This window comes from Pleuronectes platessa, chromosome 7 (assembly GCF_947347685.1).
Source record: "Pleuronectes platessa chromosome 7, fPlePla1.1, whole genome shotgun sequence".
NCBI lineage: Eukaryota > Metazoa > Chordata > Actinopteri > Pleuronectiformes > Pleuronectidae > Pleuronectes > Pleuronectes platessa.
The window spans coordinates 2,856,191-2,880,871 of record NC_070632.1 but is presented as its reverse complement, the minus strand read 5'-3'; the positions used below and the strand labels follow the sequence as shown (position 1 = coordinate 2,880,871).

At 45.8% G+C, this 24,681-nt stretch overlaps 3 protein-coding genes across 10 annotated transcripts in view; 1 reads left to right on the top strand and 2 right to left on the bottom strand.

The window, feature by feature from the left end:
* Positions 1-115: 115 nt before the first annotated feature.
* On the top strand, positions 116-4,395 carry poglut3 (protein O-glucosyltransferase 3). Its single transcript, XM_053426856.1, is given in 7 exon segments — positions 116-405; positions 1,181-1,263; positions 1,265-1,379; positions 1,461-1,744; positions 1,923-2,127; positions 2,710-2,906; positions 3,106-4,395. Coding segments are annotated over 7 exon segments (1,551 nt in total). The 5' UTR covers positions 116-179; the 3' UTR covers positions 3,547-4,395.
* Positions 4,396-5,905: 1,510 nt separating this feature from the next.
* Positions 5,906-6,873, bottom strand: rep15 (RAB15 effector protein). Its single transcript, XM_053426349.1, has 2 exons — positions 6,595-6,873; positions 5,906-6,515 (listed from the first exon to the last, which is right to left on the bottom strand). The coding sequence occupies exons 1-2, from the start codon at positions 6,871-6,873 to the stop codon at positions 5,970-5,972; spliced, it is 825 nt and encodes a 274-aa protein (XP_053282324.1). The 3' UTR covers positions 5,906-5,969.
* A 1,722-nt stretch (positions 6,874-8,595) lies between these two features.
* ppfibp2b (PPFIA binding protein 2b) overlaps positions 8,596-24,681 on the bottom strand; it is a 53,372-nt gene continuing 37,286 nt past the window's right edge. For 7 of the 8 annotated variants that reach the window (XM_053426540.1, XM_053426542.1, XM_053426543.1 and 4 more), the window contains 19 exons: positions 22,940-23,051; positions 21,190-21,251; positions 21,031-21,106; positions 20,833-20,915; positions 20,681-20,748; positions 20,487-20,552; positions 20,016-20,076; positions 17,885-18,035; positions 14,946-15,081; positions 14,728-14,847; positions 14,435-14,585; positions 13,600-13,711; positions 13,432-13,520; positions 13,182-13,304; positions 12,897-13,022; positions 12,381-12,569; positions 11,086-11,304; positions 9,303-9,368; positions 8,596-8,664 (listed from right to left, as the gene is read on the bottom strand). In XM_053426540.1, coding sequence (XP_053282515.1) covers positions 8,611-8,664; positions 9,303-9,368; positions 11,086-11,304; positions 12,381-12,569; positions 12,897-13,022; positions 13,182-13,304; positions 13,432-13,520; positions 13,600-13,711; positions 14,435-14,585; positions 14,728-14,847; positions 14,946-15,081; positions 17,885-18,035; positions 20,016-20,076; positions 20,487-20,552; positions 20,681-20,748; positions 20,833-20,915; positions 21,031-21,106; positions 21,190-21,251; positions 22,940-23,051 — 2,064 coding nt within the window. In that variant the 3' untranslated portion in view covers positions 8,596-8,610. Of the gene's footprint in view, positions 8,665-9,302; positions 9,369-11,085; positions 11,305-12,380; positions 12,570-12,896; positions 13,023-13,181; positions 13,305-13,431; positions 13,521-13,599; positions 13,712-14,434; positions 14,586-14,727; positions 14,848-14,945; positions 15,082-17,884; positions 18,036-19,706; positions 19,755-20,015; positions 20,077-20,486; positions 20,553-20,680; positions 20,749-20,832; positions 20,916-21,030; positions 21,107-21,189; positions 21,252-22,939; positions 23,052-24,681 lie in introns of all 8 variants that reach the window. The other variant, XM_053426548.1, reaches the window with a different exon arrangement.

The following is a 24,681-nucleotide window of genomic DNA, read 5'->3' as shown; positions in this document are numbered from 1 at the left end:
AGGGTCATAGTTAAATGGTGCGTTCACTGTCCGCTAAGATTATTTCCCACGGGCCCGTGAAGGCACCTCAACCCGGTGGGCGTGTCTCTCTGTCCAACATGGCGGCGCAGGAGTTGGTTCTGAACTTTGTTGAGACTCCTCAGTGATCCGGACGTGAAGCGGTGATTCTCCTCAGGACCATGTTGTTCGGGAGCAGCCCGGACTCGGGTCGCTCCTCCGCCCGGAGCCTCGTGCTCCTGTTGGCGTGTTTGAGCCGGAGCCTGTGGGTGTGCGCGGCCGGAGGAGTCGCTCCTCGGAGGTGTCTCCTGTGGGGACCGGGGCTGGAGCCCGGCACCGTCCTGCCGGTGAGACACTTCTTCATCCAGGCGGTCAGCTCCGAGGGCCGGAACCTCAGCGAGTCTCCAGGTCGGTGCTGCTGCGTGTAGCTTCATGTTGTGAGTCACAGACAACAACAACAACAACACAAAGCTAACACACAGCTAGCTGCATTCAACAAGTAGCTCCATGTTGTGAGTCACAAACAACACAAAGCTAACTGAAGCTAACTGTATTCAACATGTAGCTTCAGGTTGTGAGTCACAGACAACAACAACAACAACACAAAGCTAACACACAGCTAGCTGCATTCAACAAGTAGCTCCATGTTGTGAGTCACCAACAACACAAAGCTAACTGAAGCTAACTGTATTCAACATGTAGCTGCATGTTGTGAGTCACAAACAGAAACAACACAAAGCTAACACACAGCTAGCTGCATTCAACAAGTAGCTCCATGTTGTGAGTCACAAACAACACAAAGCTAACTGAAGCTAACTGTATTCAACATGTAGCTTCAGGTTGTGAGTCACAGACAACAACAACAACAACACAAAGCTAACACACAGCTAGCTGCATTCAACAAGTAGCTCCATGTTGTGAGTCACCAACAACACAAAGCTAACTGAAGCTAACTGTATTCAACAAGTAGCTGCATGTTGTGAGTCACAAACAGAAACAACACAAAGCTAACTGAAGCTAACTGTATTCAACATGTAGCATGTGTTCTTCTTCTTCTATCAGGCCTAACATTAAAATGTGTCAATATGAACGGAGAAGTTTACTGTTTATTAAATCCTGCTGATGAGGAATAAGTCTCACACGTGTCACTGACATGTTCTTCACGTGTTCTTCACATGTCCAGGTCCAGACACGTTTAAAGTGAAGATCAGCTCCCTGGACAGGAAGGAGCACATCCGGATCCACGTCCCCCCGCCCCTGGACCGGGGGGGACGGCTCCTTCCTGGTGAGGTACCGGCTCTACGGCTCGGCCATGGGCGGCCTGAAGGTCGATGTCCTCCACCAGGACGAGGCCGTGGGGGAGTCACCGTACATCATGCAAGGTCTGGTTCATTCTGAGGAGGTGTGAAGCTTGAGGCCCCCCCCCCCCCCCATCTAACCCTGAGTGTCCTCTTCCTGCTCAGGTCCGGTCTACCACGAGTACTGTGACTGTCCCGAGCCCGATGCCTCCGTGTGGCAGAGCGCCATGAGGTGTCCCTCAGAAGAGCCTCAGATCCTGGCCGACTTCAAACTCTTCCCCGCCATCGACCTGCAGCACCTCCGACAGGAAGTGCCCGACAGGTTCTCCAACAGAGGAGGACTCATCCACTACGCCATCATCGACCAGCGGCTGTACCGCCGCACGCTGGGGAAATACACCGACTTCAAGATGTTCTCTGATGAGATCCTGCTCTCCCTGATGAGGAAGGTAAAGTCCTGTGTGTGTGTGTCTGCAGATGTTCCAGATGTTCTGATACAGACTCCAGCAGAATGAGAACAGAACATCTCCAGTTCAAGGGTCCGTGCCCGTGTAGGATCTTAATGTTACTGCTAAGAGACCCAATGGAATTATGGGACGGCTGATGTCTGTCATTGTCCTGCTGAAGGTGTGGTTACCTGACGTGGAGTTCTTCATCAACGTGGGCGACTGGCCGCTGGAGACTGGGAGGTCGGACCCGGTCCCCGTCCTGTCCTGGTGCGGCTCCACGGACACACGGGACATCGTCCTCCCCACGTACGAGGTCACACACTCCACCCTGGAGGCCATAAGAGGCGTCACCAACGACCTGCTGTCGGTCCAGGGAAACACAGGTAACACACACACACACAGGTAACACACACACACACACACACACACACACACACATTCTCTCTTTATCTTTATTTAAATGTCTGTGGGTTTTACATCTTTAGGTGTTTGTCTCTCTTCTACCTCAAAAAACAGGGATTTTTAATTCCTCTTTAAGTTCAAGTCCGTGTGTCTGACAGGTTGCTTCAAAATTCCTAATATCGTTATCCTTTTGAAATAATAAAAATCAAATATAAGAGTTATTCCCAGTCTTAGATGATCTCCTTAGTACATAGATACTTCAAGTTGTAAGTTGTGCACCTCCTTCTGATTTCCTTGTTTTTACAGTGTAGATTCAGAGCTTTTGTCTCATCAGACGAGTGTGAGAAAGAAAACTTAAACCAACAAGTCTCTAAAGGTTCCTCCCTCACCTCAGGCTCTCTGTGTCCTCACACTGCAAGTTCACCCCCGATTACTTCTGTGTATCTATTATCACTGTACTTACTTCATTGACCTCAAGTGAAATACTCATTCTGGTACTTCTTATTTTATTCATTCTTTAGTCCCTGACATGATCTGATGATATCGGTGTCCTCTTGTTCCAGGGCCTCCGTGGGTGAATAAGACCGAGCGGGCGTTTTTCCGAGGCCGGGACAGTCGTGAGGAACGTCTTCAGCTCGTCCACTTGTCCATGAACAACCCCGAGCTGCTGGACGCCGGCATCACAGGATGGTTCTTCTTCAGGGACCGAGAGAAACATGTCGGCAAAACACCGCTCGTTGGGTTCTTCGACTTCTTTAAGGTGGGGGGGGGGGGGGGGGGGGGGTATATAAACAGATTAATATGTTAGTTCATATTCTGTTTAATACATGAAACTACAATGTGGAGCCTGTGGAAGCTGCTTTTTCTCTTTCTACAAATTGAGTTGATGTCATTGTGTCTTTGCTGATTTCCTCTGGAGTTCCCTCCCAGTGATAAACTCTCTGAATTCTCTCTTCTAGTTCAAGTACCAGGTGAACGTGGACGGAACCGTGGCCGCCTATCGTTTTCCGTACCTGATGCTCGGGAACAGCCTGGTGCTGAAGCAGGATTCCCAGTATTACGAACATTTCTACAGCCATTTGAAAGCCGGCGTCCACTACCTCCCGGTGAAGAGAGACCTGTCGGACGTGCTGGAGAAAATCAAATGGGCCAAAGAGAACGACGCTGAGGCGCAGGAGATCTCCAGGGCGGGTCAGGCGGCGGCCCGGGAGCTGCTGCAGCCCAGCAGACTGTACTGCTACTACTACCGAGTCCTGCTCACGTACTCTGAGCGGCTGACGGGTCGGCCCACGAGACACGCCGACATGGAGCTGGTGACCGAGACCGACGACCGCACCGCCGTCTGCACCTGTGAGCGTAAATACCACGAAGAAGAAACAAGCCACAAAGATGAACTATGATGGAGGCTCGCTTCAGGCTTTGATCTTTTTCTTTTCTGAATCATTCCTGATAAATAAAGAGTGAAAATGTGAATTTCACAGTTTACAAGTAAAGGGATCACAAATGTAGCTTTTATTTTGGAGAGTATAGGAAGTTGTAGGACAGTTTTATATTAAAAACTTTGGTCCTCTGTCATTTTAAATAAAGTGGCTGAGGACTAAATTATGATGCCCTGTTTGTTTTTGTAATAATAATTGTTTTGTAGCTTTTGAAAAACTGATGACTAATGTGAGACAGTGAATTCTGTAAATGTGCCTTTGATCTGGATATTTTTTTATACAACGTTATCCTGAAACAGATGTCTTGAATTAAATCTTATAGATTATGAATCATCATTCTGAGACGCCTCAGGCTGTAGACAGGTTACTGACGGACTCAGTCTTATGATGAGCCACACTGCTTATACAGCTAAACAGGTTTTATACTTAGAGTCGCCACACAATGTTTTTAATAGTTTGTTTTTTATGTATAATTGTGGTGAACTGTCTGAATCATGTCCTCGGCTCCGGGATCATCTCTCTGGTTTTCTGCTTCATTTGTATTTCACACTCTGAACGTCTGCGTCTTTCTGTTGCTCAACAAAACATGAAGTTCACACTACAAAATTATTCTTTAACGTTTTTATATTTCATTGTTTCCACTGTTCTTTTCGTCTCATGCCTTGAACGTCTTTATTTTGCTTAAAAAGTGTCTTTGAGTGTCTTTATTTGTGCTTTTAAATAATAATGTTTAGTAATAATTATTATAAAAGCAAAGCCTTGTTTAACATGTGAATTATGTTTGAAAAATAAAACATATTTTTTGAAGAGCTTTTTTCCATTGGTGTACTTAACGTTAAAACAAAGGAGCAACAGGTGTTTTCTAATCCTGTCTGTAGTTAATGAATCTTTTTTAAATTGTATTTGTGAATCATACTTGATAAATGTTGACAGAAAATATTTATGCTTATGTTTCTTCCTGACATTGAGCAACATTGAAACAATTAGGCAAAAGTATTTAAAAGACTAATGCTTTTTTATTCCTCCTATTAATTAGGTAATTAATTAAATGACACATCAGTTTCTCTATTAAACATGATTCACTCACTGAGCATAAAACTGGTTAAACCCTAAATAATAATACTATGACCCGTGTGATCAGTTAATAAATAAGAACCTAACTTTATTAAATGAACAACTTTCAAAACACAACGGCTTTACAAGATCAAAATGAAGAATTGAAGGCAAACAATAGAAAACAATAAAAAGCATTAGTTTGAAGATCATTGGGGCATACATATCAAAATTATAAATGTTACAGAAGAGAAGCAGGTGAAACAAACTAAATTCTAAAATATGAAGAACGATTTTGAACAGTGAAACATTGAAAAGCTTCGAGTTCTGAGGTTTGAGTTCTCCAGTAAAACAGCAACGATGATGAAATGAATAAAACTAATGAACTTGTTTTCATTTTGGCAAAGGTGCAAAGTAAATAATAAAATAATATAAACTGATGTTATTCATCTGCTGCATGTTCAGGGTGTGGCACTGGTTTCACACTGGAACAGATCAGAACCAAACTTCTCTGTAACACATCCACACGCTGAGCTAAAGTTGTCGTAGTGTTGTAATTGTCGTACGTGTTAAATTCATGTGTAGAAATGTGTTAAGTCTTCGGTTGAAGCTATTTGAAAAGTAAACAACAGAAAACTCTGGACGGACTTGAGACGCTCCATCAGCAACTCCTTCAAACTCCTCTAACTTTATCAAACTCAACATTCAGGACAACAGGAGCTCGTTAATCTTGATTCATCACGTGACATCGAGTGTCTTCCAGTGGTCTGGTGTCATCTGGTATCATCTGGTATCATCTGGTATCATCTGGTGTCATCTGGTATCATCTGGTATCATCTGGTATCATCTGGTATCATCTGGTGTCATCTGGTGTCATCTGGTATCATCTGGTATCATCTGGTATCATCTGGTGTCATCTGGTATCATCTGGTATCATCTGGTATCATCTGGTGTCATCTGGTATCATCTGGGTATCATCCGGTATCATCCGGTGTCATCCGGTATCATCCGGTGTCATCCGGTGTCATCCGGTGTCATCTGGTGTCATCTGGTGTCATCTGGTATCATCTGGTATCATCTGGTGTCATCTGGTGTCATCTGGTGTCATCTGGTATCATCTGGTGTCATCTGGTGTCATCTGGTATCATCTGGTATCATCTGGTGTCATCTGGTGTCATCTGGTGTCATCTGGTGTCATCTGGTGTCATCTGGTATCATCTGGTATCATCTGGTATCATCTGGTGTCATCTGGTATCATCTGGTATCATCTGGTGTCATCTGGTGTCATCTGGTATCATCTGGTGTCATCTGGTATCATCAGTTCCTGTGGTTCAGCTGAATTTCATCATGAGAGTGAGAGGATCTCCCTCCTTCTTGGTGACGATGGCCTGCATCATTCCAGAAGCTGTGTGGAGATACCGGGACCCTTTGAAGAAGTTCTCGATGAACGGCCGGTCGATCCTGTCGCACTTCCCGATGGCCGCCTCGAAGTTGTTGCTGAGGACGCCGTAGATGTTGCCCTTGTCGTTTTTCCTCCCGAAGAACAAGAAGAGGGCGTAGCAGTCCTTGCCGACCGAGGTGCAGAAGTCCACTAACCTCTCGTACATGGTCTTGTTGCCCGTCGCCCTCTGGGCCATTTGGATGGACTCGCTGAAGCCCTCGGGGGGGACGTCCTCCTCCTCGGCGTCCTCCCTCTCCGGCAGGTGCAGGACCTGCACGGCGATCTGGATCCGAGGGTTCTTGGTGGGCTTCTGCAGCAGGGCCCAGACCCAGTCGGCCCCGAGGAGGATGCGCTGCTCGGGGGTCATGGCGGTGCAGTTGAAGGTGTCTGTCATGTTGAGGCACAGACTCTGGGTTATGTAGGTCATCAGGAAGACCTGTGGGAAGACAAGGAACCTCTGAGGAACAGTTTGAGATATCAACGCACTGAAGTCTATCACCGATGGAGGCACCTACCTGAGTGAGCACCTCGGGGCTTGGGTGGAACTTGACCTCGGGGTCTGTGAAGAGGAGGTACTCCTGAGTTCTGGACGCGGCGGCCGAGATGCAGTCGTTGAACAGGGGAATGAAATCATTGGGCTTGGCGACGGGGGGCTTCCTCAGCGTGGCGAAGATGCTGGGTCGAGGGGCCGGGTTCACATCTGGGGGGGGTTGGGCGTAGGACGTGTGATTGAAATTGAAGAAGTTGGAGTTCTGGAAGGGCTTCGAAGTGGGTTTGCTGAAGGGTTTGCCCATGATGGACTGCTGGTGGAGAGCCGGAGATCACTGGGTGGACTCCCTGATCCACTACGAACAGAGTTTACACAACTAGATGAACATGGACTCTTATTAGAAAGGAACATATGGCTGGTAGAACTAGAAACTGGTATTTTGATGAGCTCTTTGTTCTCCTGCCATATGGCGACATTGTTTCCTCCATTTAACAATGAATAAATTACAGTTGCACATTAAAAGTCGTCTATCTACCAACGTGAAGCCCTGACACAGCACTAAATATATGGATCTTAAAACTATTAAAACTTTAAGTTACTCACCAGGACGGGTCTGGAGGTAAGTGCAGTTCCAAGTCCACTACCGGCCCACGGCTCCTGTACCCTGCCGTAACACACAGTGTGTCTCTGTGTGTGTGTCTGTGTGTGTGTGTGAAGCCGATGTCTCCTGGGTCCTGGTGTGTGCAGAACCTTCAGTAGAATAAGGAGGGTTTTCTCTCCACGGGCTCCCAGGGGACTGTGGAGGTGCGGGTGTGGTGTTTGAAACTTGTCAAATTTGAGCTAAGTCAACAAAAGACTGATCTTACCAGTTAACTGTCAGCGGCAGCTTGGCGGTGGGGGGGGGGGGGGTTGTTGGGTAAACAAAATGCTGAACTCATGTTCGTCTCTCATTTCGGTAAGAAACACAAATAAGGAAATGTAGGTTGAGTCGGCTCAAGTTTTATTGTGACAGGGAGTTGAATTGTTCAAGTTTTAACCAATAGAACCTGAAACTTTTCTCCAGGTTGTGAAGCAGAAGGAACTTTCAGTCGAGTCCCACATGAAGTGAAAGAGACAGTTTACTAATCACCTGAGGTTATGTGTTCATAACTCAGAGCACCCAGTCTGTCACAGTGCTTTTTATTTATTAGACAGTTCATCAAGTGCTTTGCCATTTGTGCAGTTCTACATTTCGGTTGATTGTTACAGTTACTGTCCTAAATATTTACAGTAATATTTACAGTAATATACATCTGAACCAGTTCTGTACCGAGGTGCAAAGGGACGAGCAGGGGGAAGGAACCATCATCATCAAACTACAGAATGAGCAGAAAAATGTGAACATCCAAAGAAAACCTACAAAAAAAAAAACTACTGATATTGACAAGGGCAAAATGAATTCCAGCTTCTCCATGATTTCTTCTTCCTCGGGCTGTTGAAGCTCCTCAAGTTCACAAATGTTTAACACGTCTAAACCTGATATACTGAAGTTAGGCTTGTGTAGAATGTACCAATATGTTGTCAAGTGGTTTCACAGACTCTGTCGTTAATACTGAACTGAGGAGCCACTTTAAGTCATAATCACAGGATCCTTCATATGTTTTGTCTTCTCCACGTTAACTAGGATGAAAAGATCGTACTCATTCATGACAGAATTCCATCCTTCCTAAAGTGAACAACATAATTCCAAAGAATGAACGTGGTAGTAAAGTTATGTCCCATTAATATTGTGAATGAATAAACTTTGTAAAATGGCCTGAGCCTCAAATTATAGTTTTTGTGCTTTCAAATTTCCAGATGAATGAATTTCACTCTGTTTGAAACCTCATCATCGTAGAACATTAAAAAGTGTGACCTTTTTAAATCAGTGTTTCCTGTACATGAGAATCAGTGGCTGGTAGAAGGTGATTTGATAAGCAGAGTGAGGGCGGGGCTTGGGGTGCAGCGCAGGACTGAGATTGGCTGCTGCAGGCGGTTGATTGACAGCAGCGTTTGGTCAGTGTCAAACGAGCGCCCGCCTCCTCTCCTTCTGCAGCTCCTCCCGGCTGAGCAGGAGCTGGAAGCAAAGCACCATGGGAGTTTAAGAGGTTACCTGGCAGCTGGTGTTGGGGATGAATTAGGTTTGATTAATTGTGATTTCATTAATTAATTGATTGATAAAGTTCTAGTACAATTGGAAGCACATCAAATTAATTTATTTCTGAAAATTGGAGAAAGAAAACTCAAATGTTTACACAGTTTCAACAGGTTCTTATTTAAATGTGCAACTTGATGCTCCCTCAAATAATATTATTAATAATATCTTCTAAGTGACATTTATTATCATTTTATCACATGGTGGTCGTGCACAGCTTTGATGTACAATTAACAACAGGAGGAAGATAATGGAGGCTGTCATCTCCATGACTACAGGAAGTAATGAAGTACTGGGAGCAGGTTTCCCGCTGGTTTCACTGGAATTACTTTTTAATTTCCTCACAGATCTGCGACTGTTCATGTTTATTTCTCACATTAAACTCAGAGTTTCCATCTGAGCGACTGAAGCTTCTGCTGCAGTCGACGAGGAGCGTTCACTTATCAGCTGCTGCAGGAGTCATTACCCAGCAGCTTGTGTGTGTGTGTGTGTGTGTGTGTGTGTGTGCCTGTGTGTGTGTGTGTGTCTGTGTGAGAGTGTGTGTGTGTGCTGGTGCTTACTGTGAGGTTGTTGATGCTTTCAGACAGAGCTTCTATTTGCAACATGGTGCCCTCTGTGCTCGCCATCTGCAACACACACACACACACACACAAACAAACACACACACACACACAGACACACACACAGACTGTAATAACATGGACGACATCACGGCTCCTGAAAGTGAAGCCAAAACTTCTCGATCGCCCCCTGGAGGCTGGTTTTAGTATAGGTCCTTAATGCCACCTCCTCCGTGTTAGTGGATGGGATGTGGACCAATCGTAAAAGTGCATTTTAACTGATTTAATTTAATGATGAAGTATTCAAAGAGTTTATGTTTTTCTCCAAACAGACTTGGGAGAAGGATGCGCAATTACATTTTTGTGTCGATCTGGATAAGAGGGCGGAAATTTGTTTTCACGTTCTTTAACTTTACGAAGTAGAAGACTTTGGTGCAGCTCCAAATTAAAATACGGAGTTTATATGTGATGTCACCAGGAGACATGGTGTCATTCACGTACTTTGGGGTGAAATGTCTCGATTGAAAGCTGAGACTGACTCACATTTGTCTTTGGTCTAAATTATTTGTATGCAGGACACTTTGGCTTCACTTCTCGCGACAGGAAGTGGAGCTGTGTCGGCCATCTTTATTTCCAGTCTGCGAGTGAAACAATGACGAGCTTCCTGAGCAGCAGTAAAAGTTGTGTTTCATATTCGTACAGTGAAGTCTGTGGATCAGGTCGGTTGAACCTGCAGCTTCATGCTGGGTCACACATGCACTTCTCATGCCAACTTACACAGGGTTAACATGGTGATGGACAAGGGGGGGGGGGGGGGGGGAGCATCCATGACAGCCACGGTGATGATGATGAGGATGATGATGACAGCAGAGGTTAATGATGAAGGTATCTGAGGTTAGCTGTGTCACATCCTTGTTGTTTATCATCTCACACACTTCTATCTGCTTTTCCATAAAAAGGAGGAATCCACTTTACACACGTATAATTTTTGTTTATTAAATGATTTGATAATTTCTTTTGGACATTTACATGAGCACACGTGAGCTTCCTTTAGCAGAGCAGGATTTTCTTTACTATAAAAATACTATTACAGTCAAATATGAAAATAACGGTACAAAATCACCACCTCAGGTTTCAAAGAAAACATGCTGCTTCATAACTGGATCTGCAATCACATAAATATTAAATAAAATCCCTCCATTTGTAAGATTATGCAAATATTGCACGAGTTAATCTCAGCCATGTGACAGACCTGTATTCAAACTGCAGGATACAAAAGGTGGAGGTGATGTGATGGCTCGCACACATTTAAAAATCCCCTAGAGGTGGTGAACACATGTTAGAAATGAATACTGTACAACAGGAGTTGTCCGTATATACTGTGCGGGTTACAGGAAGTGATGTCACAGGAAGAGTCCAGAGAGAGAGAGGGGCGCTCATGGCACAGGTTTGAGGCTGAGGTCGGGTTAGTCAGTTATCTGAGGGGAAGTGACATCATCGAAACGCTTTGTGCTCTAGATTCATCGTCTCGGTGACACAGTCTGTGAATCTCTTCAGGAGTAAGGCACAGGGTCGGGCTGATGGGGGGGGGGGGGGGGGGGGGGGGTCTGGAGGAGCAGGGAGCGGATGAGCTGAGGTATTATGGGCCGCAAGCAAAGGAAGCAGAGTAGAAGCCGATTGGCCGAAAGCGTGACAACATGGCTGTCCGTGGCGTGGACACACTAACGCCATGTTGTGGTCACGGGTGCTGTCATGGGAGAGCCCTGCTGTCCTCGAGCCCCACCTGGTCCCTGGACTGGTCCCTGGACTGGTCCCTGGAGTGGTCCGGCTCCCGGTCCAGGATGGGGCTCAGGCCTCTGAAGCCGGCGTACGGACGCATCTGTGTCCCGTTGGACACGGGCTGTCCCGACTGAGGCGACTCGATGGGACAGACGTAATCTGTGGACTCGTCCGCTCGTCTCCTCCGGAGGTGAGTCAGGTTCGAGAAACCCAACTTCTTTGGCTGCGGTGGAAAGAAGACGAAGACAGAAGATGTGACTGTGGGTCAAATGAAATCTGTCCTGCTGAGCTTTGAAGTCACTCAAGCTGCAACAAACACTCATATTAATACGGTCCCTAAATATGTTTTCATCTAGACCCATGAATTATTAGCTGGAAAATTGGTGAATATGTCAAAAAAACGCCTTAATCTCAAAATGTTATGGAAAAGGAGTTATTTCTCGGTCCAGGTTCCTTCCTCCCACTAAGTTTCATGGAAATCCCTTAAGTAGTTTTTGTGTAATCCTGCTGACAAACAAACAAACAAACAAACAAACAAACAAACAAACGGATCGGAGTGAAAACCTCCTCGGTGAAGGTAATACAATATATAATATACTATACTATAATATAATATAATATAATATACTATACTTTTCTCATATCCACATGTTCTGTGTCTTCAGTGCAGATGAATAATAAGTGATATCAGGCAGGAAGGAACAGCAGCTTTTATAAGTGTGTTCTCTCCTACACAAACATAAACACACACACACACACACACACACACACACACACACACACACACACACAAAGCCTATTCTCCAGGTCATATCTGTGCACATTAATATTCATGGCCCCCTCAGGACATTTGGACTTTAGGTGTCCGAGGTCAAAAATGGGTCGACAGTTATTGTGAGTTGTGTGTTTTTTAACGGTGGATTTCTTTATTTTCAGTTTCTCTTCAGCAGAGCACACGAGGACTTAGCGCTGACGGCGGAGTCTCTAATCCTCGAGGAGGAGGAGGAGGAAGAGGGGGAGGAGGAGGTGGAGGAGGAGGAGGAGGAGGAGGAGGAGAAGGAGGAGGAGGAGGAGGAGCGCGGCGGTCCCGGGGACGAGTCTGTTCTCACAGGCTTAAAATCACTGAGGGGCTCAGGGCTTAACCGGAGCTGACACCCGAGGTCTCACTGTGGATTAAGGTGCTTTCTCAGAGGAGGACGGGTTCACTGTGCGTTTGTGTTTGTCTTTTTGTCGCCTCGCAGCTCTTCCTCTTCTGCTCCGAGTCACACACAAGGTCTTCCTGTGTTTGTGTCGTCTCACCTTCACTTTGGCCGCGATGCTGAGGGGGGAGCAGCCGGCCGCCTCCGTGTACTCCTTCTTCTCCTGCTGCGCCTGGCCGCCCACCAGGTTGTCGAAGTTGGTGGTGAGGTGGCGTCTCAGCAGCGTCTTCTGAGGAGGGATGTTCAGCAGCAGGGCCAGCGTGTCCGAGTTGAAGCGAGGCTCCAGCATCTGAGGGGAGGAGACGAGTTCACGATATAAAGGTCATTATCAGGCTGGTAATAAAGATGGCCGACATGTCGCCACTCTATCCCGTTGCACAAAAATGAAGCCAAAATATTCGGATATGGGAGCCAGAGTCTGTCTCGACCAATCACAAGTCAGTCCCACCTGTCAATCAAGACGTTTCAGCCCATTTTCACATCCTCAAAAAACAATTAAAACCAAAACTATTCTGCAGCCAGCCACCAGGGGGCAACTAAGATGATTTGGCTTCACTTTTAAGGAGCCGTCATGTCATCCATCTTTATAAACTCTATTGTCGTGACAGTTACTCACTATGAGTCCTCCATGCACGCCGCTGCCCCGCAGGTTCGGAGCGTACTCCGCCAGGTCCACGGATCTCAGCCACTCCATCACCCGGTGGTTGGACCACTGGACCACTTCACTGGGAGAGAACTGGTTCTGAAACAAATGGAGGAATGTATGAACTAACACAGATTCTGATCCTAAGTCTTGACCCTCAAACAGCCCTTTGAAAAATGTCCTCACTCCATAAGGTCTCTGCTAAAAATGGTCCTCACAGATACACAAGTACAGACACACACAGACACACACTCTCACCTCAGTGCCTGGCCTGCGCTTCAGGCAGTTGGAGCTGAACTTGTTGACGTGGAGAACGTGAATCGCACACTTGACGCTGAGGTGATGGAGCTGACTCGTCACTTTGAGGAATAACAAGTCATTCTGAAATCAAGGGAGGAGAAGAAGAAGTTTGCCACAGATCAAATACAAGGATTTACTCTGGTTCATCCAGTTCTCTAAAGTTTAAGATCTGAATCAAGTTAACTCTGCAGCTTCTTTACTAACTCACCACGGTGAGGAACTGCAGCATCTGTCCGTCCACTCGTCCTTCATTGAACTGATCCTTGTACTGAGGGAGGCCGATGTCGTCCAGCCAACCTGCAACAGGAGACATTTCAGTTTTCATAACGATAAAGTTCATGATACATAAACGTGTGTGTGTGATTTAAAAGCTCACGTGTGACCCAGATGTAATCGAGCTCCGAGGACTTCTCCGGCTGCTTGCTGCTGAACGTCCTGACGGCCAAAAGAAGCTTCTTCCTGTGGAGAGGGTTCTTCATCGCCATCTCCTGCAGGGGACCAGAGACACGAGCGTGATGAGAGACAGAGACAGGAGCGTGGTGAGAGACAGAGACAGGAGCGTGGTGAGAGACAGAGACACCAGCGTGATGAGAGACAGAGACACAAGGTGAGAGACAGAGACACGAGCGTGTTGAGAAACAGAGACACGAGCGTGGTGAGAGACAGAGACACGAGCGTGGTGAGAGACAGAGACAGGAGCGTGGTGAGAGACAGAGACACCAGCGTGGAGAGAGACAGAGACACGAGGTGAGAGACAGAGACACCAGCGTGATGAGAGACAGAGACACAAGGTGAGAGACAGAGACACGAGCGTGGTGAGAGACAGAGACAGGAGCGTGGTGAGAGACAGAGACACCAGCGTGGAGAGAGACAGAGACACGAGGTGAGAGACAGAGACACCAGCGTGATGAGAGACAGAGACACAAGGTGAGAGACAGAGACACGAGCGTGGTGAGAGACAGAGTGACACATTGGACAGACAAGGTAACAGCGCTGAAGGCGAAACTAAAGAGGACGTTGAGACGCAGCGATGGACGGAACTAAAGGGACAAAAACCAAGTGACACACAACGAGGCCGATCAGACAAGCAGAACTGAGATGGACGATCGGATGATTCATTCGTCAGGTACGTAAAAATGAGCCAGTTCCAGATGTCTCCGTACAGAGAAGTGATAAACTGTGTGTGTGTGTGTGTGTGTGTGTGTGTGTACCTTCTCCAGGTCCTGTGGGGTGGCCGACAGGAGAGTCTGACCGGCGGTGACCCAGTGGCGAGCAAAGACGGTGTACTGGCCGAGTCCAATGTCCTCGAGCCAATCACACACCTGATCTGTGCTCCACTTGGAGAAAGGCAACTTCAGGTCTCTGAGAGGAAAAGAGACATTGTCTTAAATGAGACGACACAGCCACAACGAGTGTCTTTTTCCCTGTGTCCCCTTCAGATATATTCTACATGTATGATAATATGTATGTTAGTATATGTGTATATATGTGTATATATGTGTACCGTGTGTTCCCTGATCGGGCCAGTCGGGGTCCAGCTGTGGCTCTGAAGCCTCCTCTCTTAAACTCTCCCAGCTCCGGGTCCATAACCTGGACGGGGCTTCCTGATTGGCTGCGGCGGATCCTGAGGACAACACAAAAAAGAGACAAAGAGACAAATACTGTGAGAACGATGAAGATTTGGAATGTATGACACCAGAACCTACAGACCTGAATACTCACTTCCCCCAGAGCTTCTTAATGCCTCGGTGACTCTTCCTGTTCTCTGGTGAGACCGGTGACTGTTGTCCAGAGTCCACCCCGGAGGACAGAGGGGACTGGTCTGAGAGGACGAACTCGTCCAGCCTCTCTGGATGTCCTGCCAGAGACAAACACAGCAGGGAGGTTGATGACGTGACAGCAAATATGGGCGGGGGTTTATGAGCTGTGATGCCACCAGGTCTTTTGGCTTTTTTCTCATTTCACATGCAGTGTATAGATTTAGCCAAAGAGCAGGTGGGATTTATTAAGTGTGTCCAAAACTATCGTACAAAACTAATACTGTGTGGACTGCATGTTGTACATACAGGGAAATACTACAGTCACGACAATAACAATATCAACAACATGGTGGAAGATACAATTACTACACCAACAGAGAGAGAACTGGAGGAAGGTTCTATTGTCACTGTACTGGGAACAATGGACACATTTGTTTGTACATCACCACTTGATGGGAAGTTTACTGGAAAATCTCCCAAAGTCTGATTGATTTTTCCCCATAGACTTTAAATCAAGATGGACGACAAGTCTCTCCTGATCCAGAAATGAAGCCAAAATGTCCCTAATAAGAAAGCTGGATCACTCTGGATCCAGTCAAGCAGCAAACACACAACTCAACAGGGCGATGACAGAGCGACACACTGGGGGGGGGGGGGGGTCAGTACCCACCGACTTCATAGAGGTCGTGTTTCCCAGGAGATCCTGAACCAGTTAGTGAAGCGAGAGGAAAGCAAGTGGACAGAAATCAGAAGCCAGCGTTAGTCACACACACGTTATTTATAAGAATCTGTGTCGTACACAAAGAAGTAACACAACAACCCAAGAGTGACCAGAGAGATTCCATCCCTGACTGGTTTGAATCTAATCTGCTGCCGCTGTTTGATGCTGACTTGTTTTCCCCGTTGTTTACTTTAAGCTCTCTCTCTCCACTCGTGCCTTCTCAGCGACGTCCAGCTTCAGACCGTCGGCGAGAGGGCAAGCGGGGGGGGGGGGGGGGGGGGGCAGAAGTGAGGATGTCAGGTTGCATCCCTGTTTGTTTACTCTGGGATGTCTAAGCCAGTTGAACTGTGCGCATCCTTAAGCTGGCGTTCCTCTGCCCTCTCACGGCTCTGTGATCACACTCCTGCTCTAAGCTCTGGCGTTGGCGGATGCTTCTATGCCTGTTAGCTCTCAGAGTGAGTGTGTGTTGGTTTTCTGTGAACGCTGATGTGAGAGAGCTGCAGCATTATCTTCAACACAGCTCTCAGAGGGAGGGAGGCCTAATAATCCTCACTGGATAGTTCACTGATCCTCGGTGGGAAACAGTCGCTCACCTCGGATGTTTGACCGTGACGGGACAATCTGGTTTTGTCCAGGAGATAACGGACGTGACATTTTGTCGGTCGGAAGCGTTTGAACGAAGGTTTCTACAGGTTTCGACTTTATAAAACCAAATTTAAGATCCGTGTCAAGTGCGACAGAGACGGAAACGTACGCTTCCCCATAATCACAGTGAAGTGAAGAAGCCCAGTAGAAAATGTATGCTCAACATTAGCTACCTAATTGCTACGTCTTCAGTTTGTGTACATTTTTACTATGTGTTGGTAAGTTGGGCCTCCGCTGTTTACAACGTGGCTTCCTTAAGACGTACATCATCCAACTGCCTCCACCATTGAAACTCTCAACTCAGCGCTGCCCTCTAGTGGATTGAGGATTACGTTTAGTACGTAGGCAGTAACGGTTACACTCTCTGAAATGGACGTATCACTTTTAGCATAAATTAGCCATAACCCTCGAAACACCAAGTTATATCTCAAACAATATCTGTTTTTTTGTTTTATTACATTGGGTTTATATCTGTATTGTTGAGAAAGATCTACAACTCATAACAAACTGAAAATGCTGCGTTTAAAAAATTTAAGTCAAATGGAATTAGCATTAATGAACGTTGACATAATTAAGACCCCTTAAAAACGTATTTAAAACCTAGCATGTAATATTTTAAATGTATTTCCCCGTTTGAAAAGGCTTGACATTCAGGTGACAGCCTTGTGAAGGTGTGTTTCCAGTGCTGACATTTGATTTTCCATGTGAGCATACAGTACCTAGAGCCGGAGCACTGGCACTCCTGCAGCGGACTGTCGCCAGCAAAGGGGAGGAAAAGGAGAAGGGGAGGAAGAGGAAGAGGATAGGGGGAGGAAAAGGAGAAGGGGAGGAAGAGGAGAAGGGGAGGAAGAGGAGACCATAGAGGAGGAAGCAGTTTGAGCAGAGTTCGTTGACAAAGTTTTATTCAGGATAAGTTCAGTCCATTCGTTTTATTTAAAGTCAAGGATCTTTTCTTCCAAAATCACAAAACCATTCCAGATGTCTGTGTGGCAAGATACAGCCAGAAGATCGTTAGCTTAGCATAAAGACTGGAAGTAAATGGAAACAACTAGCCAAACATTTCCACTTCTTCCCGTCTTTAAGCTGCTGACGATCTCATCCAACGTTAAACAAGCGTCGTGCAAATGTTTGTGGTGTTTGTTTCGTCAATTCTGTCAAAATATAAACTCACGCTTCACTATCAGTCATGTTCATTAGTTAGAAAGATTATTAGAACCAGGCATGAGAAAGAAAGGTTATAGGAGAATGACTGCTCTTTTCAGTTTTGCAGGATCCAGAATGTTGGGAATCAATAACAAAAATACCCTGTGCAGATAAATTGGTGAAAATTTCTCCTCAGTTTTAGAAACAAGGAAATTATTTCCCTTTTAGCCAAAAGCACAGATGTTTATCTGTATTATCATTTATTCTCAAGATGACAAATCCTCTCACATTTTCCTCCTCATGTCCCTGATACTCTTTCATCAGAAGGTAGTTAACAGAACCCTGACAGTGACGTTCTAAGCCCAGTGAAGGTCGGTGCTGCTCGGACTCACTCAGCCTGTAGTCCTGCTCCGGGCTGTGAACAGGGGACAGCTGCGAGGGGGACGAGTATTCTCCGTCTCCGTTCGTCTCAGGTCTCCGCTCGCTCTTTTTACTTCGTTTCCCAGGTAGCGTCTGATACCTGCTCAGCTCCAGGTCGGGATTCTGCACAAGGAACGAAAAGAAATCAAAAATACAAATAAGAGCGTTTTCACACCTGAGAGTCAGAACCGAGCTTCATGTCTTTGTTCCACAGTCTTCATGGCTTCAGATTGTGATTTAGGGACTAAAGTATTTTGTCTGACACTTGTACGTCCACCTGGGTCCGGTCTGTTGGTCTGGACCCCGGGTCAGACTAAACTAAAAGGTTTAGATCAAACAAGGGAGATGTGAAAGTGCCTTTAAAGATCAGAGCAGATTTGTTTGGTGGATCCAGCACCGAGTTTAGAATACATGTACGATGAACGTGTGCTGCTGAATTTCAAATTTCACTGATTCCAGCTTTGACTCAATCTCAAATCTCAAACCTCTTTGAATTCGGTCATTTCAGCAATGCACCGTCATGTATATTGTATTAAATCACATGTTCTCTACTTCTCTCATCATGTAAATATCTTTCATAAGACAGTGGAGTGGGGGGGTCATGTTTGATTTGCTCCTTTGTTCCTTGGAGGCTGACGTGATGTCCGAGGACGTCTTAATATCTGAGCAGGCCTCAGAGTCACCGGGGCTCTGGAGGAGGAGCAGGGGAAAGGCCAGCAGAGAGAAACAGCTGCGAGGCGGCCATGACGCCGAGCGCTCCTGACAGCCCGTCCAGGTCGGGCCCGTGCGCCTGCGTGTTCACGACCATGTGTGTTATGAGCGTGCAGTAAAGTGCAGCGGTCACATGCAGTGGGAAAGAGAGAACTCAGCTGTGAACTGGGCTCGTCACACTGGGAACAAGAGGTCAGAGGTCAGGGGGAGCGTTGAGTCACTCACGGGGCAACACCACACAGAAGTCTGATGTCACATGGTTCAACATTAACAAGCTCAGGTTATGAATAGGATCTCAAGAAGAAATATGCTTCTTCTTACTCCGGCGCTTTAACGATAGAAAATATTATGATTAAACTAGAATCCCCATCCTGTGGTCACATGCCTCCACGTGTACATGCATTACTAATCAGGTCACTGTGACCTTTGACCCCTGGAATCTAATGAATTCATCTTTTACTGACTACTGGTCAAAATTGTAAGAACTTCCCTAAAGGCAGATTTGATAAACGTGTTTATGAGTCCAGTGTGACCTTGACCTTTGACCTTCAGCATCTTGAGACCAAGTGAAAGTTTGCCCATCAGCTAATCCCTGAGTGTGAAACGTCTTCTCTCACATCTCTCCTCTGCTCTTGGATTCTTCTTGTGCAACAACCAATAGAAGAGCCAGATGTCGTGATGATGAATGAAAACGAGGGTGCGTTAGCTTTATGTGTTTGAGCGTCCCGTGCGGGAGGTGACTCGTGCTATCTCCTGACGTCAGGGATTTATTAAGATCACTGTAACAACTGTAAACACTAAATGGATGTCCACTGAATTTAATTGGAGCAGCACCAACAGGAAAAGGAACCAAAGGGGCAGTTTAATTCGTCATCACTTCACCGGACATTCTATCATTTGGGGAATCTTGTGCAAAGGAGAAGAGCTGGAGCTGGAGCACAAGCAAGGAACTAAGTGAGTGCAAGCTCAAGGGTTGTGAGTGCAAGCGTCACACAATCTGAACGTGAAATCAACAATCCTGCTCTCAGACTCTTTAATGAGAGAGAAGGTTTGGTTGTGTGAGGACGAGCAGCAGATCAGTACCTCTGCCCTCACATCTGATTCACTCTCAGCAGGTTGGACCTCTACAGCCTACAGTCAACACAGGTACAAGAGAGGGAGGAGACACACACACACGTAGATACACGTACACACACACAAGTAGATACACGTACACACACACAGTACAGTCACAGAGAGAGAGAGAGTGAGCAGGTTAGTCATATAGTAAGAACAGAAGTTAGAGTTATTTCTAGTCGGTTAAAAAGCAGTTGACAGTAGAAAGTTAGTTGATGTAAATTGGAGGTTAAACAGTTTTATGAGCAGCAGGAAAACAACAGATTAATAACAAACCTTTTGTAAGGATCCACTCTGCAGCTCCTCCAGGCTGCTGGACAACAACCTGCGCTGGTGCCTGAGGACAAGGAATGAATCACATGATATTAAAATGATACCTCCACCATGTTCTCACACCTCATTATCATTATATTATTGTCTCTATGTCTTTATAACTTATCTTCTGCGTCTTATTTCTAAAATCTAATCTTTTATCAACGCTTTTGTCATTTTTCCTTTGCCATGATTGAACTCCTGTTGTTTTTAATGTGATATTATTAAATCTGATATGAAAACCGAACAGACTTCCACAAATCTTTGTGGGAGAATGAGACACGGACCAAGAAAGTTCTTGATCTGGACAACGAGACGGATCCAGGAAACTTTTATGACTTTGACGTTGTGAAATCGAGAGTTTTCTGACGTTTGGAGCTGCTAAGTTAAATTCCAGGGGAGTGTTGGTAGAAGTGGTCGCTGACAGGAACTCACCAGGAACCGTTGAAGAAGCTCGTATCTGCAGTCGACACCAACGATGTGTCCATTGAGTTTTGGAGGCTTAGAAAAAACAACAAAAAGAGGAATTGTTGACATTATAAGTGTGTGTGTGTGTCCTTATTATAAATCAAAACATTTTAGGATGAAGACATGTTTTAAAAGTTATGTCCAGATGTGTGCGTCTGTACCTTAAGTCCAGTTCTCTCTGGTACGGTGAGGATGATAACATCAGTGGAGAAGATCCTCTGGAGGAGATCTGTGGAGACCAAACACAACTCAGTGATTCAAGCTAAAGATTATTTGTGTAGAAATGTTTCCAGGCGACAGTTTGAGACGTTACCTCGGACCGGAGGATGTCGGAGTGAGCTTTGTGTGTGATGGCTCTGAGCTTCAAACTGCCGCTCAGCTCCTCCTCACTGCTCCCTGGTGGGGGGGGGAGAAAACACACAGCTCAATAACATCACAGTCAACAGGAAGGAGAGAAAGAAGAGGAGTCGAATACTGTGTTCCACAAAACACTCATATCATGAGGACGTACCCTGAGTGAGAGCGAGGACCTCCCTCATCTTCCTGTGCTGGCTGAGGAGGATCGTCAGCTCCTCGATCCGACGATCCTGTTCATCACACAGACGTTAAGTGCTCAGAGAAAAGAGGCCGTTCATATGTAGTCAGGTGAGAAAAGACATGTTTGATTTACCTTTTCCTCATTAGACGCCAGCAGAGTCTCCATCCCCACCTTCAACCTCTGGTACTCCTGGTCTGACGGACAGAAGCAAAGGATTCAAGTGTTATTTCAGAGTCTCAGAGACCTGTGGGGGTGTGATTGGTGCCTGACGTGAGGCCGGTAATGGACGTGACAGCATCGCTAATATGAATCAACAAGCAAAACAAACACTGACAGCGAATCAGAACCAACACCTGGGACAAACACCGGTGCAGGAAGTGACAGGAAGGACAAGGTTTCTGTTTTCAATCACTGCAATTTAATCTTTAGACCAACAGAGGCTGACGAAATGGAATGGAACGGACATTTGGAGAATAAAATCATAATATTACAAGAATTAAGTCATAATTTAATGAGAAAAATCCCTGTAAAACTTCTACTAAAGTAAAAGATGCTGCACTTTCCTCCTCAGGTTGATCTTCTGATACTGAACTTTATTCTTACAAATGTATTCTTGTAATATTAAGAATTTCTTCTTGTAATATTATAAATTTCTTCTTGTAATACTAGAACTTTATTATTGTAACATTAAACTCTATTCTGGTAATATTACAGAGTTATTCTTGAAATCTCCGATTTGTAGGGGAACAGAAACTTGCACTTGGTCAACAACAAACACACAAACACACAAACAAACACAACAACAACAAAAAACCCATGAGGCGAATCATGTTTAAAAAACAGAAAGACATTTTAAAGGGGAACGCCACCAATTCTACTCATAAAAATCTGTTTACTAGATATTGTTTAACACGTAAATTCTAGAACAAATGACAGAATCCATATCTTTGGATTTATAGATCATCCTAAGATCTCTCTCTGTCTTGTTTTCTTTTCTGATTATTCATTTGCTCACTGCACTAAAAATAAAAAAAAACTTCTGCTGTGGCTTTGGAGGAACTTTCTCCGAAGATGAAATCGATTGATCATCAGAAATCATCACCTCTGACCTCTGACCCTGTCGTTAGTGAACCTGCTGACGTGCCCCTTTAAATCCACTGGTTTGTTGCAGTGAAGGTGAAAGAAACCATCACAGATAGAATCTAACATGTTGAATATAGACATAGATATGTTAGATCCGTTACACTCATGCACACAGAGGGTTCTACGTGTTTATAGAGTGACCACATGAGAAACAGCTAAGTCTGGATAAACAGGTATCATCTTACAGTTTAGTATTTTCTTGGGCCACAATATAAGCAGGATAGAAACCCCCTGGAGGTTTATAAAGAACATTATGTTTGACAGAAGGTCGCGTCAGGAGATTTGAAAGGAAACACTTCTATCAGGACGTGTTCTACACAGAGTGACTCGGCTCCGGTCCAGTTCCAAACCAAACGCTCTCCCAGAAGACACCTGGGTTCGACCACGTGAAGCTCTAACCTCACTCATTCAGTCTCTGGAGACAAATCGCCCTCAGGTGTCTGTAGAGTTTGTGTTTGGTTGGAAATCGGACTCGTTCACAACAGCACAGCCTTACATTTGTTAATCAGCTGCTTGATATACACCTCCTCTAAAGCAGAGGGCAGCAGAGAGGCGAGAAGTCAAGAGAGAGGAACAGGTTGATTAGATGCAACAGTTTTCAGAGTCGACACAGGTTGCACATCGCTGGCACTCACACACACACACACACAAACACACACATTCTCACTGACAGATGTGGAATGTGCCACGATTTGGGGGGGGGGGGGGGGGGGGGGGGGGGGGTCCTGGTGGAGCGTACCTCTCTCTGCGTTGTCGTTGGCCGAGCCGTCCCTGGCGAGCAGCTGAGTCTGCAGGCACTCGATCTCTGCGTCTCTGGAGGCCAAGAGCTGCTGCAGCTCGGAGATCTCGGCCTGTGGAGGGAAACAAACAGAGTTGGTGCTTCGGCTCATTGAACATCATGGAGATGTGAGTTTCAAGGCGACTGGAATCACAGGAGAATCTTATCGGGTTTGTCCGTGGACGTAAAAACATCACGTGGAATCAGATAGAACTTGTTGTCTCAAGTTGTTTCAGACTAGAACTCCAGAGAATGTTCGCACAAATGATTCCGGACATTCTCCAGAAGATCTCCAGGATTTGAAGTTTGACTAATTGGAGTAACCATATTTGGAGGAGTGGGGGGTGGAGCCTAACTGAGAGCTGGAGGACACGCCCCCAATGCATAAGGAGGTTCCAAAACTTGGGGTCAGGACCCCCTAGTGGTCGCTAGAAACTGGGAGGCTGTTGTTTTCCAGACGTATAATAAAATAAATAATTAAAAATTGTGTGTTTTGGATGTAAGTGTGAGAAAATGTTGCTTAAACTTGAAATAAAACCAAAAAAACTTTCTTTGTCTCCACAGGAAACAGTTAATCAATCTGATAACTTCTTAAATAGTTCCTACAACATTTACAACAACTGAACACACACAAACAACACTGATGCATACACATCACGTAGAATCACATTATCCATGCAAACTGTCACATGTCAGAAAGGAAGAGAGACAGTCGGAAGCAGAGGGACGAAGTTTCTTCTGCTTCTGCAAACTCCTCAGTTCAGCCGTCACATGACCAACAAAACAAAATACAGAGGATCAGGAGGAGGACGAGCGCAAAGTGCAAAATCAAGAAACGGGGATGAAGAGGAGAAGCAGGACACTGGAGGGTGTAGAGGTGGAAAAGCAAAAGGACGGAGTGATGCAGAGACTCGGGGAAAAGACTCAATCAGACGAGAGGCGGCGAGCAAGAGGAGGAGGAGGAGGAGGAGGAGGAGGAGGAAGAGGAGGCACCTGTGCGCCGAGCCAGCGCTCCTCCCAGTGCTGCTTCTCCAGCTGCGTGTGCTCCACAGTCAGCTTGAGGCTGGACAGCTGGGTCATGAGCGACTGGTAACACACATGGAGAGAGTAAGAGATAGAGAGCTGGAGAGAGAGAGAGACAGAGAGAGAGAGAGAGAGAGGAAGAGGGTAATGAGAGGGTTGATTTCGAGATGAGGAGAAAGAAAGGCAGAGTGGGAGCAAGCGGCAGAAAGAGAGAGAGAGGGGTTAATAGTTAATATAGAAGAATAGAGCACAGAGGCAGTGGAGGAGGCGCAGGAAGGAAGCAGTGAGATAAAGCAACTTTCACCTCCTTCCAGTGAACAATGATCAGTATAGAAAGAGGGAGACGCGCTTTTATTAGAGCTAATTAACAGATTTAATTATAAAACTCACACACAACTACTCTAATTTCTCAATAATATGAAACTTCAGGGGCTTCGTCCTTCGGAAGGCTTCTCAAAGATCCTTCCTGTCCCGACTTTTCCCAGGATTCATTGCGCTTCTTGTTAGTTTACTCCATGTCCCATCCACTAACATGGAGGAGGCGTGGTTTATGACCTATACTTGATTTGGCTTTACTTTAATGATCTGTCATGTCTTACATCTTTCTTTACCCGGTGGTTTCAGGCAACGCTTCGGTCCGGCTCAGTTTAACTCAACGTCAATCAGCATATTGACGCTCA

Excerpts from the sequence above, each read along its gene's own strand:
- rep15 (XM_053426349.1), bottom strand. The coding sequence starts at position 6,873 with ATGGGCAAACCCTTCAGCAAACCCACTTCGAAGCCCTTCCAGAACTCC. Across the intron at positions 6,516-6,594 it reads GCCCCGAGGTGCTCACTCAG|GTCTTCCTGATGACCTACAT; the intron begins GTAGGTGCCTCC and ends GTCTTCCCACAG.